Here is a 19,878-nt window from a genome sequence, read left to right as displayed (position 1 = left end):
ATGAAATGTTGGATTTCAAACAAAGAGAACCATAATTTCGTAAGCATCCAGAATCCAGCATTCTGTGACTTTTTCATATTCCTGTGAGCCTCTGCTTCAACGTCTGACCTGGTGTCTTGACTGAAGTGGATATCCCCATGACTTTTATGTGAGGTCCCTCTTGGACACTGAGCAGAGCTCTGCCCCCATGGCTACTGCCCGCTGGGTGGGGTGTAGCCATTTCACTAGGGAAGCAAGCTCATCAGGGAGGAGCCAGCCAGGGCAATTACCCACATTTCTTTGTGTATGCGCGTGTGTGTTTTTCTTGAGAAGGTGAAAGTGGCATAGATTTGCAACAGGGTCTTTTTTCTCCTTTTAACTAATTTGTGTCCAGCTACTTCTTGTAGCTCTAGACAGGAAACGCTATTTCCTGTGCTGATGATTGAATACAGTGCAGAGCAAAGCGGCGTTTGAACCGATGGCGGCCCTAATGACTCTCGGCAAAACAGTGAAAAGATAAATGATACTCAATCAGGGAAATGTTTAAATAAGCAAGGGCCTGGATATACCATGGCAGAACAACCTGAACTCGCTCAAGCAAAGTTAAGAGGGCAATTTTAAAAATACACAGACTATTTGTTTAGTACTTTATATTTTTCAAAATGGCATATGGTCCCATTCATTATGTTCTCTGACAATTCCGTGAGGCAGCTTGGTGTTCTTACTGTGGGTTTAGAAGTGACTTCAGCTCAGACGGGCAAAACGATTTCCATGCAGTCACACAGCAGGCCGTTGAACAAGCTTAAGAACACAATTCAGAGTTTCCAAGTTTTCCATATACTGCTTACCCGCTCCTGATACTTCAAAGCATCCCACTAACCTTGTCTGAACACGAGAAGTACGCGTGAAGATAGAGTTAAAAACAAGAGTGTTCACATGAGTGCTTAGAGCTTCTGACAGTTGAGGAATGCATGCGTGAACAACAAATGGAGTGTCATGTTTAGGAAAATGATTTTGAAAGGAGTCTTGAAATATGGATAAAGGCTATTAAAGTTCTTCAATAGGCACCCATAATAGCTTCTTATAATTAAATTTTTCATAGTACTTCCATATATACTATCTAATGGAATAAGTCCCTAAACCAGGTACATTTTATGAGCAGTGTTTTACATATGGAGGAAACACCCAAAGAAGTTCAGTGAGGTGTCTTAGGCCAACAGAGTCTACAGCAGAACCAGGTTTAGGATCCAATAGGGAACACCCTAGCATTGTAGCTAGGAGTTTCACATTTTCTTTCCTCAGTTCTCTTTCACTGGTCGGCCACTTACAACTTGTCATGGAAAATAATGAACCTGCAGTAGGTGTTTAAACCATCCGGAATATATCACAAGGAGACTCAAGAGAACGTGAGCAATGTCCATAGTAGGAAGGGTTGGAGGTGAAAGTGAGAGGGTTTCTAATCACTTACGTTATTGATCATCAGGTGCATTATCGTCTTTGGAATTAGGTCTCGGATACATTTGTTGATGATGGACATGTAGGAGTCCACCAGGTTGCGAATGGTCTCCACCTGCCTCTCCAGTTGGGGGTCCAGGGAAAAGTTCTCTGCTTGGCCATTCTCATCATTTTCAGTCTATCGGAAAGGAAAGGAAACATGGATTATTTCACGTTCGTTCAGAAGAAAGAAAAACACCAGACATAATCAGATGATCAACTTCTGTTTACTGTACTTGTAGTTACATGACGAGCTGATAACATCTTTATCGCACAGCCATTAATTCTAAAAAGAGATCAGAACCAGGCAGTTATTAGTCCTCTTGTAGTCTGTCACAGTCTAGGAGAAGCAAGTATTCTAATTCTGAATGAATGCTGAGATGAATAACCGGATAAACAGCGCACCTAACAACATCCCTCTAGAGAGCAATCTAACCATAAGCCATTTGCAAGCTGACCCAAGAACGGAATCCAAACATGTGCAGATGTAAACTTCTGGGAGGGGTCCTCAGGGATTCTGTAGATTAGAAATAACCTTGGTGTTTTCTGGAACTGACTCCCAGGTCTCTCTGAAATGGATCAGCATTTGGATCAGCCCAGATTTAAAACTAAATTCCTAGGCCTGGCCTGGACCCAAAATAAGAGATATAGAGGATAATTCACTTTTCCATGCACTTGCTGGAATTCGTTATGTAAATTCATGCTTCTGTCATCACTACCCAAGGCTGGCTCCACTGTGAAAAACGTACAATGTTAACTTCCAACTTGTTACTCTTTGAGTAAAATAGGACACATCTATACTCAAAGGTTTTATTTGTGCAACAGGAGAGAAGCATCTGTTTTCTATACAGTGGGACTTGAGTTAATTAATTTTGGCTTCCCCACCAGAGGCTGGGCTGGAATGGCATCTTCGTCATTAAACGCTGACCTATTGGCTTGGCACTGAAATCATTTTAGAACAAATGGTCTCCATTTCAAGTCAGGTTGAACCAGCTAAGCCCCAGAACATGATACAAATATTGTTAGTGGTCTGGCTGCTTTCTAGCATTTGGAAAGATTTAATTACGAATGCAAAAAAAAGAGAGGGGGGGATAATTTATTGCTTCCAATGTGAACATGAAATACTTCTCCTTGGATATGTACATACTTTGATCTGCCAGGCTTTCAATCATCCAATCCGTTCTAGGAAAAGAACTGTGCTAAATGGTTTAAATGGATTTATAAATGACAAGTTTTCCTTTGAATCAATATGCATATGTGAAGGCCACAAAACCAACAACAACAAAGATAGAAATTTGTTCTAATCATTTACATAGGCTTCCCTTGCTCAGAAATATCCAATACTTTAAAAAATAATAAAATAATATGTGCTCACTCTAAAACACAAGCCATTTTCCAGTCTTGAGAGTATGACCCCATGCTTCAAGGATACTTCAAGGACATTTCTGAGGCATCTTACAGCTACTACAGCAAGATAGGGGATTGGAAGTTTCAGCAATGACATTTGTTCCCCAATACTGTTTTTTTTAATGGTCTTTGGCTGCTGAACTAATTAAATCAAGTATGTAGTTTTTCACTTATTAACTTGTGATGTAAGCATAATTGAATCTGGGACAAATAGGTAAAGTGACAAAGGTAAGGTCAGCCATGGCAGCGAGAAAAACCACTCATATCCCCAAATTTCTTTCCTGGGCAAAAAACCACAACATATGTGCTCCAGGCTGAGCGTGAATTCTAAGAATCAGTGGCCACTGCAGTGTGGTTCTGAGGGTTTTGCATTTGAAAGTGAAAGCTTGAGGTTCAAATTCAGGCTCTATCACCTCCTGGTTGTGTGGCCACATTTCAGCTACTAGTACTTAATGTCACTGAAACTCAGCTGCCCTGTCTTTAAAGTGGGGAAATTTTCGGAAGCTAAATGAGACAATGCATATGCTATGACCTAGCCGAGGGCATTGTGGGTGCTCAATAAATAAATGTTAGTTTCCTTCTTTCCTTTCTGAACATTCATGGGATAAGAGAGAGCTGCTTGACTCTCAGCACACAGTATGAAAATTTAAGGTGAAAAATGTGAGCATTAAACATTTTTAATTCAAGCAATATACAGATGGCCAACGGTATACTTTTTATATAAGTTTTCTGTAAGCTAGGCCCCTTGGGATCCCCTCCTCTCACCTGTGAAGACTTTTCATCTTTCAAAGCTCTGTTCTACCACCACTCCTAGATAAGCTCCCGATGGCCCTCAGACCCCCCACCACTCCCCACAATGGACTTCATCTGGGTCTTGTGCTCCCTTTTATTACTTAGTAGCCATCCTAGTTTCATGCTTCCCTCCATTAGTCTCTGGGGTCTTGTTTATATCCCCTTCTCAGCACAGAACCTGATGCATGGGAGAAGGAGGAGAAGCAGGAGTTCAACTACAGCGGGAAGGCTGGGGAGGGTTGGGGGGTGGGTAAGAGATCAACCGAAGGACTTGTATGCATGCATATAAACATAACCAATGGACACAAGACACTGGGGGGTATGGGAGGCTAGGGGAAGGACAAGGGGAGAAAAAAAAGGAGACATATATAATACTCTTTGTAATACTTTAAGCAATAAAACAATTAAAAAAAAGAAAAAAAAAGAATATGATATATAGAAAAGGACCCAGCAGTATGTAAAGGAATTAGCCATGAAAAGGGTGGGGAGAGGTATGTGTGTGTTGAATAGGGGAAGGACAGAGAAAGAAGTAAAATATGTGACAATATCTGTACTATGGAAAGTTTGGAATACATTAAAATATGACAAGAAGCCCATGTGGCTGAAATGTTGGGGGCTATGGAGAAATGGCATTGAAGAGTGGGCAGACATTTCATGTAATAGACTGTCCATAGTGGAGTTTTAAATTTATTCTGAGGACAGTGGGAATCAGCTGAGGGCTTAAGCCTAAAGAAATGGCATAATTTGAAATACTTTTATCCAACTGGCTAATATGTGGAGAATAAATTGCAGTTGTTAAAAAAAACAAACACCAAGGGATTTGCCTAAATCAGCAGTTCTCAACCTGTGGGTCGCAACCCCTTTGGGGATCGAACGACCCTTTCACAGGGGTCGCCTAAGACCATCAGAAAACACATATAGCATATCAGATATTTACATTACGACTCATAACAGTCGCAAAATTACAGTTATGAAGTAGCAACGAAAATAATTTTATGGTTGGGGGGTCACCACAACATGAGGAACTGTATTAAAGGGTCGCGGCATTAGGAAGGTTGAGAACCACTGGCCTAAATGAAGGAAGTTGTCCAGTGCATTTCAGGGTATCCAAGGGTGACTGCTTGTTAGAGAGACCAGAGACCAGAGAAACTCCAAGTTGATGAGTTTGGATCCCCTACTACTTGATAATAGTAAGAATGATAAAATGATTATGAAGTTATGAATATAAATGAGAACAGATGACCTGCAGCTTTGTGAGGAAAACATCTTTTACATAAGGAAAAGAAATGTTCATAATGGATACAATACCATTCATCCCTCCTCTGAAACATAATGGAATTCTGCTGTTGTATTTAGCAGTAGGGGGTGACAGCATTTCGGTATTAACACACCACACCTCTCAGAAACATTATTTTGTTCTAGGGACTGTGCTAAACACTTTACATAGAAGATCCACAACCTCAGGAGGTGGCTACCACTTTGTCAACCTATAGAAGAACATGTTGAGGCTCTGAGAGCTGATTTATTCAATAAAATTAAGATGAATGCAATGTTAAACCAATTTCTACTTTTCCTTATGTATAAAAAAATCAAGAAGTATTATGAAACAGTGCAACATCCATAATGTAACAAGTTGGTTTCGCAGATAAAATCATGCAAAATGAGTTTCTAGGAAAAGATGTCCCTGAAGTACTGACATTTGCAAAAAATAAATGACTGAATGAAAAGCAGAATAAATAGTATTTATTAAAAAGAACCTCTAGGAATATGAACACCAGGAAAATTATATCGTCACCACATTTTCATAGCGGTACACTGAATTTCTCCATTGCACACTATTAGCATTCAGTCTTGCTTTATTTTTCGCATACCAAAATATGCAAAAGACCCTCACTTTCACTTTTTGAAACCGGATGCAATTAAGCAAAGTGTCAGAGTGAATGGAGAACCCTGAATAGTGAAAGTGTCAACACTTAAAAAAGAAAAAGCATTCCAGAAAAAGCAATGAAACCATTTGAAATTCTCTTTAGCTTTTGGAAATACTAGTAGACACGCAAATCTTAAGTCTTCTGATAACAGCGTGGATATGATGGGATTCGCAATTCAGAATGCAAATTTAATCTATTTCCTGATTTTTAGGAAGAAGGGAGGAGTAATTGCCCCTTCCAATATGCCTAAGATGAATTCAAAAAATGTACATAGATGCAATTTTTCTTTTAACTGAGTAATTGCAGACAGCAAACTCTTGCTTTTTTCTAACCCCAGTCAGTTCTAACCAAATCCTCTCTCCTGTTCTTTTCTGCATGTACACTGTGTATAACTGTATTTTTTTCTTTGTTTAAATTACAGGATTGCAATAGGATTCTTTGCAGTCTAAGCACTGAAATAACAGATGTTTAGCATTATCCTCATCAAGGGAATGTAAAATAAAAATAGTAATTTGTCTCTGATCTTTGAGGCAAAAAAGAATGGTCTGCAAACATTTAACCTTTTATGAGCAGGTTCATTGAAGCTGTTTACAAAATGTGAATAATATTGTGAAAACCAGCTTTCTTCTGAAAAATACAATGGGTAGGCCTTCCTATTGCATTTTTTTTCCTAATAGCTTTTGAGAAGCCTAATGCAACTTAAACAATAAGACAATAATAACAGCCTTATAAATGTGAAACTGCTTATAAAAATGGATATCCCAACTTTCCTACAAAACTATTTGCACCGCATTCAAAAGCAAGCTGTTTTACAAAATTTAAATTTATAAGCTTTCTCCTAAAGTCTTAATATGTTAAGAGGTGAGAGAATGAAATAGTCAAAATAGAAATAATTTCCAGCAAACCTTAAAGCATCCATTGCAGCAGCTCTAGGCTTGACCAGGATGTGTATTTTTCATGTGATTTGCTTTGGTTACTTTCCTTAAATCTCTTATTTCATTATGTCACAGGCATCTTTGAGGATCACTGAAACCATCCAATAAGGCTGATGACTGCAACTCTTTAAAAATGGAATAATGGAAATCCGAAGTACCCTGGCACCAATATGTACATAAACCTACTACAGAGCTAATGGGGATTTGTGGCATATCTTCTCACCAGTGGGCAGCAGTGGCCGATCATCTACAAACTGATTTTCACAGATAGCCAAAGCTTGCCCCCTTTTAAGCATCTTATTGTTATGCTATTTTTCACTACCTTAAACAAAGAGTAAACACATCATTTAACTTTTTTTGTGGTGAATCAGGCCACTGTTATGAAAATACTGTTACCATGGTAACTGTAAGTCTCAACACTTGAAAAAGATGCAGCATTCCAGAATAACCAATGAAACCATTTGAAATTCTCTTTAGCTTTTGGAAATACTAGTAGATATGCGGTTATATGTAAATCTTAAGTCTTCTGATAGCAGCATGGATATGATGGGGAGTCACAGAATTCATAATGCAAATTTAAACTCTTTTCGATTTTTAGAAAGAAAGAAGGAGTAATTGCCCCTTCTAATATGCCTAAAATGAATGTGGAAAATGTACATAAATGCAACGCAGCTTTGCATTTTCCAGCCTCACATGACAGACATTTTCACCGAAAACCTTTCTTCACTCCCACCCCTGATGTCAGAGGCCAGAAAGGCGGTGAGCAAACTTGGAAAAGAGCCACAGAAATCACCCAGAAATATTTCCAAGAAAGACTGTGACAGGTATTTCATTCAGTAACACAGGCAGTATTTATTCAGAGTCCCAGGGGGCTGGGAGAGATACAAAGGCCGTCTAAGAAGGCAGGCCTGGCTCAGGAGCCATCCTCAGGCAGGGAGGACACCGCCATGAGCTCAGGTGGGCGGGCTTCAGGGAGTCTCTATGGATGGCAACACTGGAGCTGGATCTTAGGAGTCGGTGAGATTGCAGACTGGGACAAGGGAACATGCTCATTACTTTACCTGTAGTGCTTAGCACAGTTCCCTCCATGTAGGGGGAGCTTCTTGAATATTGGGAAATAAATGAAGGAAAACCCACATTTCCGAAGGGCTTGGATTTCTGTTTCAGAAGGAACGCAACAGATTGCGCCCCAGATAACTGGGGTGTTGCTATCCGTACGATCTCTTGGATTCCTAAAAGTGGGTTCTCCCTGTAGCTGTGAGTTGGCTTGAGCAGGATAAAGAACTATTTGCATCCAGATTATACCAGTATTTCAATGGATATAAAGATCTTGTTGACTCTGTCTGAGGTCTACAGATACGAGCTCAGATTGTAGTCAAGATGCTGGGAAGCTAAGGGGGCATCTCTGTGCATCTCCAAATGCAAGAAACATCCATAATACAGGAGAAAACACTGAGCTAATCTGGCCCAGGTCATTCAGTAGACAACCGCTAAGATAGCAGGCAGGACCAATGTTGTCTGCTTATGTTATTTTATTTTATTTTTTTTAATTTCAAAGAGAAATGTTTATTTTGAATTGTTCATTATTGTTGTTGTTGTTGTTATTATTACTAGAGGCCCAGTGTATGAATTCATGCACGGGTGGGGTCCGGCCAGCCTGCCCCTAATGGGGCCGTGGTGGTTGGCTGGCCGGCCCCGCTCCCTGGTCGAACTCCTGGTGGAACTCCCGGTTGAGTGCACAATTTGCATATTAGCCTTTTATTATATAGGATTATTTTTTTAATTCTCACCTGAGGATATTCTTCCCATTGATTTTTAGAGAGAATGGAAGAGAAAGGGAAAGACAGAGAAACATTGATGTGAGAGAAACACATCAATTGGTTTTCTCCTGCACGAGCCCTGATCAGGGCCAGGGCCAGGGAGGAGCCTGCAACCAAGGTATGTGCCCTTGACTGGAATCGAACCTGGGACCCTTTGATCTGCAGGCTGATGCTCTATCCACTGAGCCAAACTGACTAAGGCTGCTTATGGTATTTTCATCTTTATTCTTCCTTGATTCTGTTCCTCTACCTGTTACTATCTTCTTATTCTTCCTATTCCTTTTAGTCTCTTTTCATAGCTCATCGACATCATAATAAACATTACAAAACTATTTAAGGTTAATGGTAAATTAGACAGCCATTAAAAAAAAAGCCCTCAGGATTTTAAAGATACTAACTTGATGAAAAAGAACAACAAACATATCTTAATTTGATGTAACTCAATTTTTTTAAATTGTCATTCAGCCCAATGGCTGCCTGAGAGAATATATTTCTGGGTGGTGCCAGCGTATGGCTAAGTCTGTAATAAAGAATTGGGTGATGACAGCAAGGAATAAGGAGGATTTGAGGAATAATGGGTGGGAGGACTTCCCTCGTATAACTGACAGTCATTGTATTTGCATTTAAGCTGCATTGAAACAATTGCTTTTATCTGCAACTGTAAAAAAAAATAAAAACAATGAGAGCATTAGTATGCTTAGGAAAATCTGAAGACTTATGGACTGTGTCCTGAGGACAATAATTCCAATCTACCTTTTAATCTGTCTAAAGGCCTGTATTGCTTTATATAACAGGTAAGTTCATTAATATAAAAGATTCATATATCAAATATTTTAAACACATTTTGAATGTTGCTATTTAAGCAATCTTACTGTGAATTTTTCTAAAATTATGAATATTTATTTATGGAAGGTTTCAATCTTTATATATGGGGGTTGCTTACCATAAAATAATCTTTCATCCAAACAAATCATGGTCTAAACAGAATAATTTAAATGGTTTCTTTAAAAATAATCACCTCTCCCATCATCATTTTTGGTTTCAGATATTAGTAATTTTGAAAGGGCCAAGATGATTTTTCAAGTATCAACTATTGGGGAAAATACCTGTGTTTGTTTAAAACTTAACATTGTTATAAAGAAAACCCTTTCTCTAAAAACAACTGAGATTAGAATAAACTGAAACCAATTTCTTCAGTGGAAAAAAAAAATCACAGCATTTCTTTGGAATAGCAAAATAGGAACTGGGATATTTCCAAAGAGAAAAATCTCCAGAAAATGGGAACAGCTAAAATAAGGATAAACATACAACCTGTGATGGTTGATTTTATGTGTCAACTTGGCAGTACCCAGGTATTCGTTGTACACATTATTTTGTGTGTCTCTGTGACAGTATTTCTGGATGAGATTAACCTTTATATTTGTGGCCATTGAATAACAGACTGTCCTCCACAATGTGGGTGGGCCGTATCAATCAGTTGAAGGGCCGAATAGAACAAAAACACCAGCTTTCCCCAGCAAGAGAGAATTCTTCAAGCAGACAGCCTGTCAGACTCCTGAAACATCAGCTCTTCATGATTCTACACAAACTGCCTTGGGACTCGAGCCAGATCATCAACTCTCCTTACAGTCTCCAGCCTGCCAGCCCATCTATAGATTATAGGAATTCCAGCCTCAATAATTATGTGAGCCAATTCTTTATAAAAAATCTATCTCTGTCTCTCTCTCTTTCTCCAAACACACACACACACACACACACACACACACACAGTCCCCCTCACCTTATTGGTTCTTTCTCTGGAGAGCCCCACTTAATACAGTCTCACTACATATTATAAGACAGTAAATGGGTCATTGTCACATTGCTTAGTAGAGTTTATAAGTGCTGTAAGAATTCAGAGAAGCAAAAAATCAGGGAGGGTCTGGTGGGTAGTTATGCTGGCCCCAGGCTAATGAATTACCTTTACTTCACAGCATTCTCTAAGGGACAGAGAACCCATCTCAGTCAGAAAGAACCCATCTCCATCCTCTCTGTTCTGTCACCAGGTCTGGCCTAACCCCTCCCTGTGGATAGACATGATATAAACAGCCAAGTTCATAAAGAGTAACCTGTGCTTTAGCAATTCCTACTTTTATTATTAACAAATGTAACACTGCAGGGGAATTTCAAATTATTGCATCCATCATACTATAAGGAAAACACCTGGATCAAACACACATTAGAAGCATTCCTCAAAAACAAGTTAAAAAAATCCACCGGACTCAGACAGATTACCCCAAATGCCCAACCCACTTCAGTTTGGGGGACCTTTTTGAATAGCAAGAGTACAAACTATGGAATCAGATGACCTATATTTATACCTTGGCTCTGTCAATAACTAGTTTAATGACTTTGGGGGAAATTAAGAAGTTCCTCAGCCTCTCTGGGTCTTAATTTTTGTGCTGTAAGAGGGGGCAATATGAGCACCTTATATATTTTATGGGATAGACCATAAATGAGATAATCAGAAAGGTACTTAGCATCATGCCTTCCACAGAGCAAGGGGTCCATTGAGGTGGACCATTTTTATTACCTGACATAAATGACATGAGTTACTGGTAAGTGACACCTGAGTTTAACAAAATTGGAGATAAGGGTATTGGGCTGCTTCATCGGCTTGGCCCTAATGTTCTCCCCACCCCCAAAAAGAGTTGGTATGCTGGCCTGGCAGAAAGTGTGACATGTAGGAAGATGATATGTGGAGGACATGCCAGGTGAGTGAACAAAGAGCTGAGGAAGAGGAGGCAAAGGTCCATTAAGTGTTGGGTATCATGAATTTACAAGAGGCCCGATTTTTGCACCAAGTTTTGGAAGGACAGAGACAGCAGACAGCACGTAGCCCCAGCATTGTTGCGTATTGCTGGGAGGTCCACCATAATCACTAGGAGATGTTTTAGGTAGGAAGGTGGGGGCCGTGCAGACTGACGCCCCAGAGGACACAGAGATGATGAGCGGGGCAGTCAGGCTGAGGACAGCTCCTAACACCACCTGGCTCTCAGCGTGGCTGCCGAGAACAGGATGCGATGATTGCGAAGAGCACGGACGCCTGACCCCACCCATGGGTGATTGACTTGGTCTTGGCTGAGGCCCGAGCAGCTGTCTTTTTTAATGTCCTGGGTTGAGACATCTGGGCCTGGGCAGAGGCAGAAGGGGTCAGGGGCCCGAAGGTTCTGCTGAGGCTGGAGTGCAGGGTGGGGTGGAAATGCTATTTAGGGTCTCAGGCCTGCCAATTCCCAGGAGAAAGGAGGGCCTGACTTCACATAAAAGAAAGTATCTACGTTTTAAGATCCAAATGTGATCTCAGCGAGTTTCCACTGGGCAGACGTCACCATTCCCTAACTGACAGTCATAATTGGCACTGTGGTAGGCAGATAGTTGAACAGTAAAGCAAAAGTTACCAAGCTTCCCTCTAGTCTTCATTTCAAAACACTGCCTATCCCAGGAGAGGCCTGAGGAGTCTGTCTAGGTCTTAGGGGGACCGATGAAAGGCCATCACAGGACAGTCAGGAAATCCCGTCATGGGCAGACTCAAGGTCAGTCCTCTGGACAGATCTCAAGAGATCTCCTGAGGGAGGGTTTGCAGCAACTCTGATTTCGATTGTAAAAATCAGGCATAGCCCTGGCTTTTTTAGTAGCCATTTATGAATCTCATTCATAAATTGGGCTTAAGAGGTTTTTGAATTCATTGCATTTCCTGCAGTACCACCTTTTGGGACTAATGAGTTCCTTAAGTTTATAACCTGCTATGTGAAGTCGATTTCCTTCCATTTGCCCTTTAAAAAGTAACCTCCTTGTCCTAAAAAAGAAAAAAAAAGTAAGATTTAAACATGAGGACAGATTGGCAAGGCAGAAAAAGGAGCTAGGTGTTACAAGAACCGCAGACTACCTTAAATCCGCAGTGTAGTTTTAAGAGGCAAACACGGCTGGAATGCGTGACCGTGACCGAGGGGGCTGAGGGGGCTGAGGGGGCTGCTCACAATGGCTCCATTGTTCTGGGTGCTGCCCAGATCCCACCAGGGGCCCCGCATCCTGTGTGGGGCTCCCTGCTTAAATGAAAGGGAGAACCTGAATGTTGAGCAGATATCAGCAAAACGGATTAAAGCATGGGAAGGGGGTCCGGAAGAAAAAGAAAACAAATGTGGATTTTTTTTTCAGGTTAGAGAAAAAGAAGCCATTCCATATAAGAATATCTGAGATGCTGTGTACAAGAGGGGAATGGTTGTTCTGCGTTGGGATTAAAACACAAACAGAAGGAGTCAGGGCTATAAAGAAGGAACTGCCTGACCCTGCAATTATATACAAGATGGAGAAACTATGCAGTTTATTTTTTTGAAAGTTCATATTCCCAAAGTGGTTTGGAGTTCATCTTGCTTTGTACCTGCCTTGATGTTACCAAGAGAGCTGAATGAGCTATTTACTCAGAGGGATGTGGTAAAGGCATGCAACAGATGAGAGTATCAGCATCTTAGAAAAGGGACTCTGAGGTTAAAATATTAATACGTATCGTTTTGGAAACTATGAGGAAACAACAAGTATTTCAAAAACATGTTAATCGCAGGGTCTGCATAGCAGACCAAAGTATCGGTTGCATTTTCCCCCCTTTGAGGTCTTCGCACGGAGTCGATTATAGGAAAAGTCTTGTGTTTTAATGGAAAATAGGGCAAAGGTTATGTGTAACAGGAATCCAGTCATGTGGAGCTTGCAGAACGCAGGTTAGGCTCATAAAACTGCTCATTAAAACGCTCTGTTCTGAGGCAAAAGCAAATAAATGAGCTCAAGGAAAAGAGCCACAGAAATCGCCTAGAAATATTTCCATGAAAGACTGAAAACAGTCCTCCGGAGTCGTAAGAAATGTTCAGTTATTGCTTATACAAATAGCCACACTTAAAAAACTTTTAAATACCTTCCCTGCATTGCTGGTTTTGACCTTCTGCCAAGAGCTACTTAATGTTTTACTTTAAAAAAAAACACACTTTTCTGAATAGACCATATGGTGAGCGAAAAATAAAAAGGTACCCACACCAGGAGTCTTTAAAACAGCATGAGCAGAATAGTGTGTTATGAATCCCCACCCCCAAGTTCTGGTTTAAACTTAGCCACTTTATAAGTTCCACATTGGTTGAAAATCCTAATCCCAAATTATAGAAATAAAGACTGAACATTCTCCATGATTCACAGAGCCGCTATTTTCTACACCTCACTATCTCATAGCACAGAACACAGCTTGAGGGATTTTAAATATAGTAATGGAGGGCTGGCCACACAATGAAGACCAAGAGGACTTCTAGAAGGCAGCTCGCCCCAAAGCACTTGAGGCAGACAGTGCTTACACTGGGGCTGGCTGGTCTAGAGGGCTTCCAGCCAAAGTCAACACCGGCAGCCAGCAGGCCCATCACCTACGGAGGAAGCTGAACAACTTGAGACTGATTAAGTGTGTATGTTGGGGTGGGGGTGGAGGTGTCCAGACGCCCATCCGATATTTGGTGTAAATTCTGTGATGCCCCAGGCTCTGTCTGAGTCACCAGCGATTGACCCGAGAGAGGACGGCTCACGGAACACAGAATGCTCCAGAACGAAGCACGCGCACCAGGCATGTGGCCTGGATTCACACCCGGCTACTCTCTCTGTGGTTTTTCCTTATGCCAATTCCATAGCCTGCTGGATTCAGAAGGGAGTCCAGACGAGCTTGGAAATTTTGCCACTTTTTTTTTTTTTGTAAGTGGAAGGAATTACCAATGGCAATATTTTTTTCTCACTTCAACTTATTTTATCTCACAAATGCAGTCTGGGGCTCGCCTGGGAGAAGCAATGCATCAGGCTGAGAGGCTCCTGCTCAGAGGCAAAGCTGGATGGCAACAGGCTTCCTGCCAGCACTCACTCTGCTCTGAGTCAGGGAAGGGAGCTTAGAGTCTTGCAGGGATTCCGCTAAAACAAAAATACAGAGCTCTCATACACAGCTCAACCAAACCTCACGCCCGCGAGATAGCTCAGACATTTGATAAACACATCTTGGCAACGAAGGCTCATCTCTTTAGAGTTAGCTATGAAAAGGGGATTTCCTAATTCACCCAGCTCTAGCCAAAATTCTCTGCTGGTCTCTTCCCACTGGCCTCTAACCCACCTTATTCTGGAATAATGTTTTCTTCTGCTTTAGGTTTTGAAAATCATTCTTTCCACGGTGGTAGTTTACATTTTTATCTATGCATGAGTCTCAGTATCTCTCTCTCCCCTCCCTCCTTCCCTTCCTCCCTCCCTCTCTCTCTCTCTCTCTCTCTCACACACACACACATACACATACATTCTTGCGCAAGTTAGCAAGATTTAAAGCCTCTCATTTTTTATTCTTGAAGCCCCAAAAGGGAAACTATTATTCGTGTGCCAAGGAATACAGCCATCCATTATTTTTTTTTCTTTCTCTTTTCCTTGTATATCCTCCCAATAGGGTTAAGGTAGTCTGGGATGTGGAGTGAGGAGGTAGAGGAAGAGAGAGGGGTGGGAGGGAGAACAAGATGGCATTTTAATAGCCTCCACCATGCTGATCTGACACAGTGGGGACCTTGTGCTTCAGGCTCAAACGTTTCCTTCCTTCTGAGCCTTGCACGTGGCCCCTTCTACTGACACCCGCATCCATGTCTCGGGACAGACGTGGGAGAGGAGGGCACTGGTAAATGGTCTTTCTCCAAAGGATGGAAAGGTTGAGGGGAACGATCATAACCCTGTCTTTGTTTTTTGTTTACTTTTAAAATTTCATCTTGAAATATTTCAGTCATAGAAAAAGGCCACAAAATGAATACAAAGAATTCCAGTATACTTTTTGCCCGGATTCTTCAAGATGTTAACATCCTATAAAAACACACAACACGATCGACAGGCAGGAAATTTTGAAGCATACTGACCAGTTATTTTATAGTATTTCTCAATGTGTGTTTAGCTGATGTTTCCGCATTACTAAATTCAGGTTGTGCATTACTTTGAAATTAATATGCATCTTTGGATGAAACTTGGAGGCTATGTAAACATCCTGTTTCTCATCATACTTTCACCTACTGATTTTTGCATCCATACATGATTCTTGAGAGAAACCATTATTACTGCAATGTTTGACACATGGTGATCTTCTACTTCTATCTTCACTTCTAAATGTATGAACTGGAATTATGCTGTAGAGAAGAGCTCTCCCTTCTTTATTCAATTATTTATTCAATTGTTTGTTTACATAAGTGGTAATATAATAAAATGCATAATAAGCTGTTTAGTATTTGTGGCAAATAAAACTCACTGTTCACATAACTTTTAATTGTCGGACATTATTATTATTGTTGTTTTTACTAGTATGTTGGCTTAGATTTAACTAAATGTTTGCCTATTTCTTTGTCTATATTCCTTCTGGATGATTTTCCTTTTTCCAAAATTAGCTCTTTAAGAAGTTCCTTTTTCATGCATCAATTTGTGGTAAACTCTATTTTGTTTGAAATGTCTTTATTATGCACGGACTTTACAATAATACTTTCATTAGGTTTCATAGTTCTAGGTCAACCGTGTTTCTCTTTAGAGTTGGAAGATTATTCCATTATTTCTGGTTTCCACTGTTGCTCTTAAGAAGTCTTCATTCTTGTTCCTTGGAAGTTGATTTCTACTTTTTCTCTGGATGCTTTTAAGATTGTCTCTTCGTCTTTGGTGTTCTACAATTCCATTACAATGTGAACCTGCATGTGACCTGTGGTGCTGCTAGATCTTAGAATTCATGACCTACATCAATTCTAGGAAAATGTTCATCCTTTTCTGGAAGTGATGATTAAACATATGTCAGGCTGTACTTCATGGCTCATATACATTTCCTGTCTCTCTCTCTCTCTCTCTCTCTCTCTCTGATGCATTCTGGGAATTTATTCAGTTATACATCCAGCCATGTGTGTGTAGGAACTGGCTTGTACCAGCATGCAAGAAATAGTAGTGCACGTCTCTTTCCAAGTCTGTGTTCACTCACACTGGGAGTTCAAAATTGGCCATATAACTGCATAAACACAAAGCTCTTAGGTCGTGATGGCCAGTGCCCAGTGACAGCTGTGGCTTCACCACAGGTTTACCCCTTTACTTTCCAGATCCTTTTTATTTCCACACCACAGGGTTTTCTCATCTTTCTTGAAAGCTCAATCAGGAATTTAAAATAGTACTTCTCACACTGTCCCCGATAGTTCTGGATGTTTTGAAGTCAAGAAGGCTAGCCTAAAGACCTGCTGAAAATCAAACTCCACATGTCTATTGTAAAGATCCTTTACTAAGATTAGTACACTTTAGAATAATAAAGATGGCCAGCTCTGCTTGGTGCTAGGTCTCTTCTTTTTCTTCAGAATAAAATGTTTCATATAACATACGTACATCAACACATTATGTGTTAAGCACTACTATGTATTGACACTATTATTAGCTGTTCAGAATAGTTATTGATCTTACAAGACACTTTGTAAACCATGAATAAGTGGAATGAGAGGTTGATACTAAAAGCAATTTATATCTTAACCACCATTTTTTGTGTGTGTGCCAAGTTTTACTTGGATTCCATGACCTGTAGACTTTTACTTTCCTTGGATGCTAGTAACAGTACTGTGTAGTATTTGTATAAATATGAACATATAGTTTGTATACATGTAGAGGTGTATAATTTAAAAATTGTTCTACTGATATAACTTGTTTTGAGCTTTTGACCAGCTTTGTGACATTAGAAATTTCTTTTCCAGAAACTAAGAGTCAAAAAAGATGCCTAATTTTTCCAAGGTCATACAACGTTAGCTGAAGGGCTAGAACTGAAATTCAGCTTTTGAAACTCTAAGTTCAATATGCAGTAAGCATAAATCAACCAGGAAAACGCAGACATTTTCCTCTCTCTGTGGGGAAGAAAGTCCTATTAAGTCAAGGAGATATCTATATCTATATCTATCTATATCTATCTATATCTCTATTTCTATATGCTTGATTTTAGTACAGTTTTAATTGTTTATATTGTTTTGAGGTTTTTTTCCACGAGGGTTATGCTGTAATGATTTAGGATTCCTTAGTTCAGAGAAGTTCCAAAATACAGACACCTGGCACAGAAGGCTGGGAGGCTGCAGGGCTGCTCAGACTGTAGCTTTCTATTTCCAATTAACATTCACATAAAAAGGGAAAAAAGTTCACATTCCAAATAGTCAACTCAAAAATATCAATACAAAGAGCTCATTCATTGCAATGCTTTTTCCATCTTGAATGCAGTAACGATTTTAAGACTCATTCTCTCTACCTTCATCGGCAAATCCTTGCAAACCAGACACTGGAACTCTTCACGAATTCCTGCACTCACAGATAGATTTGTGGTGACAGTTTTCGGTTCAAAAGTGCATTCCTGCTGTAAGTGGGCTACATGGGATCACCCAGTGGAATGAAGTCCAGTATCTCACACACACAGCTGGACTCTGAGAAGTAATTTTAGACGTCAAGGTAATGTATGTCGAAGCCATGCAAAACCACAATCCACCCGTGGATCACAGTGCCTTTGGCAAGCTGCTGGTTATTGTATTAGCCTCTCTGGCTGTACAATGATCTGTGGGGCTGAAGGGTTGGAATTTGTCACTTAAGACATTCATCTTCAGCTGCCAAGAGGTAGGCACATTCTGACCTCCGGAATTAAAGCTGGGCAGTGTTCCAAAAACTGTCCCACCAAGAATGCGGTCACTAGAGTTTCAATAAAGACATGCTGTTTCAGCAATATGGTGTGAGGAAGACTTCACGGCTCTCAGAAGGTTTAGCTGTTTCCCATTTGTGTTAGTTGGGGAGAAGTCTGTTTTCCTTTCACCTAGCTATAAACTAAGAGTGTGTCTTGAAATGGCGTATGACATTTTTTTTTTCTATCACTCTAACTCAAAAACAGCTGAAATTATTTTCCCGAACACACATAAAAGGTCCTGAGCTGAGACCTGATGTATCAGGTTTCAGCCTGAAGAATTTTTCTGAGCTGATGGTTTATGCTGAAAATGCTGACAGATGTCGAACAGCCTCGCAAAATAATCTTTAAGGGAGTCCTGGGCAACAGACCACGTGGCTGCTTTGAAAATGCTAAATTCTTGTTGCTGAACAATTTTACTTAAAAAACCAAAAAACCACCACCACCTAAAATTTATTACATTACATTTTTAACAGATATCTGCAGAAAACCAATTACGCTGCAGCTGAATTTTGGGAACCTGCTAGTTCCCATTTTACATCTTCTTTGGACACAAGAAGTTCTTTTAGACTTATCATTTGAAAGGGTCGGAGAGGAGCCCGAATCTGGGGATTTTGACCATGAAAGCATAAAGTAGATCCCGACCACTTTAAAGCTGCTGCAGGAAGTCCCCAAAATGAAGAGAATGTAGATGGGAAACATTTGCTATATTCCTGGCTGTGATTTCTCCTTGCTGGGATACCACAGGATGGTCTGATCAGAAACAACTAAATGTTTATAAGTGTTCTCTGAGGGGGTTCAGATTTTCCCAGGAGGGTAATAATTTAAAGGATGTCAGTGGATGCAAATGAATTTCAGGCGTCCGGAGGAAGAAGAGGTGAATAGTACTTTTGTCTCTGGGAGACTTGGAATTTCAGCCGGGGCCATTTTGGGTAATTCTACTCCGCCTGCCCACATTCCCTGGTGTTGTTTCAGTTGGGAATGATGGGAGGATACTCCTGCCCCCTCCTGCATCCCGAACTGCTCAGCAGTGTCACGCCATGCTGTTAACAGCCGTCAGGGCCCATGGATGTGCAGATAGATGAGTTCCCTGCTGACATGAAAAGATCTTACGAATTGTGTCTTGTATAAAGGAGAGCAAACACCTTTACACAAAGAAAGTGTAATGTAAGAACCAAAGCTGTTTTCTTCTCCGAACAGTCCTGTAGCATGGCACAGTCCCTGAGATTCTGAAAAATAATCCACTTTGAGGCAATGCTGTGCTCCTTGGAGAACTGTTTTTACATTTATTTTCCACAAAGCTTAGTACTCCCTTTCTTTCTCTCTAGTTTTACAGTGATAGTTAAGCAATCTTCTAAAAGTCTGAATACGATAGAAATTAGCAAAGAAAAGAAATCCAGTTCCCTGGAATCATCAGCATATTACATCGCTAGCAGGAAGAATAGTCTACCTATATGAAATACACTCACCAATGAGATAAAATGGGAGGGTATGAAAAATTCGAGCAACTTCACAATATTACTACCATACCAAAAAGTCCTAAAGAAGAGTGGAAACACCAAGTCAACTGCCAAAGAAGGAAGACACTCTATAATAGCTTTTATTTTTATCTTCTCTATTTAAAAGAAGGCAGAGTGATTAGTTGAAAGGTAAAAAGGTAAAAATATACAAATTTCTGCCTACTATGTTTGCACAGTTTAGAAAAGCAATGCAAAAGTCCTCCATCATCTGCAGCTTCTCTTTCCTTGGTTTCCCTTCAGTTAACCAGGGTCAACCTCTTAATGTTT

At 40.3% G+C, this 19,878-nt stretch overlaps 1 protein-coding gene across 1 annotated transcript in view; it reads right to left on the bottom strand.

The window, feature by feature from the left end:
* Positions 1 to 19,878, bottom strand: part of DNM3 (dynamin 3) — a 300,862-nt gene that overhangs the window by 11,849 nt on the left and 269,135 nt on the right. The window contains exon 19 of the mRNA XM_023753926.1: positions 1,448 to 1,612. Within this exon, the coding sequence (XP_023609694.1) occupies positions 1,448 to 1,612 (165 nt within the window). The remainder of the gene's footprint in view (positions 1 to 1,447; positions 1,613 to 19,878) is intronic.

This window comes from Myotis lucifugus, unplaced genomic scaffold, assembly GCF_000147115.1.
Source record: "Myotis lucifugus unplaced genomic scaffold, Myoluc2.0 scaffold_54, whole genome shotgun sequence".
NCBI lineage: Eukaryota > Metazoa > Chordata > Mammalia > Chiroptera > Vespertilionidae > Myotis > Myotis lucifugus.
Note: the sequence above shows the minus strand (reverse complement) of the source record. Positions and strands in the feature narration are given on the sequence as shown.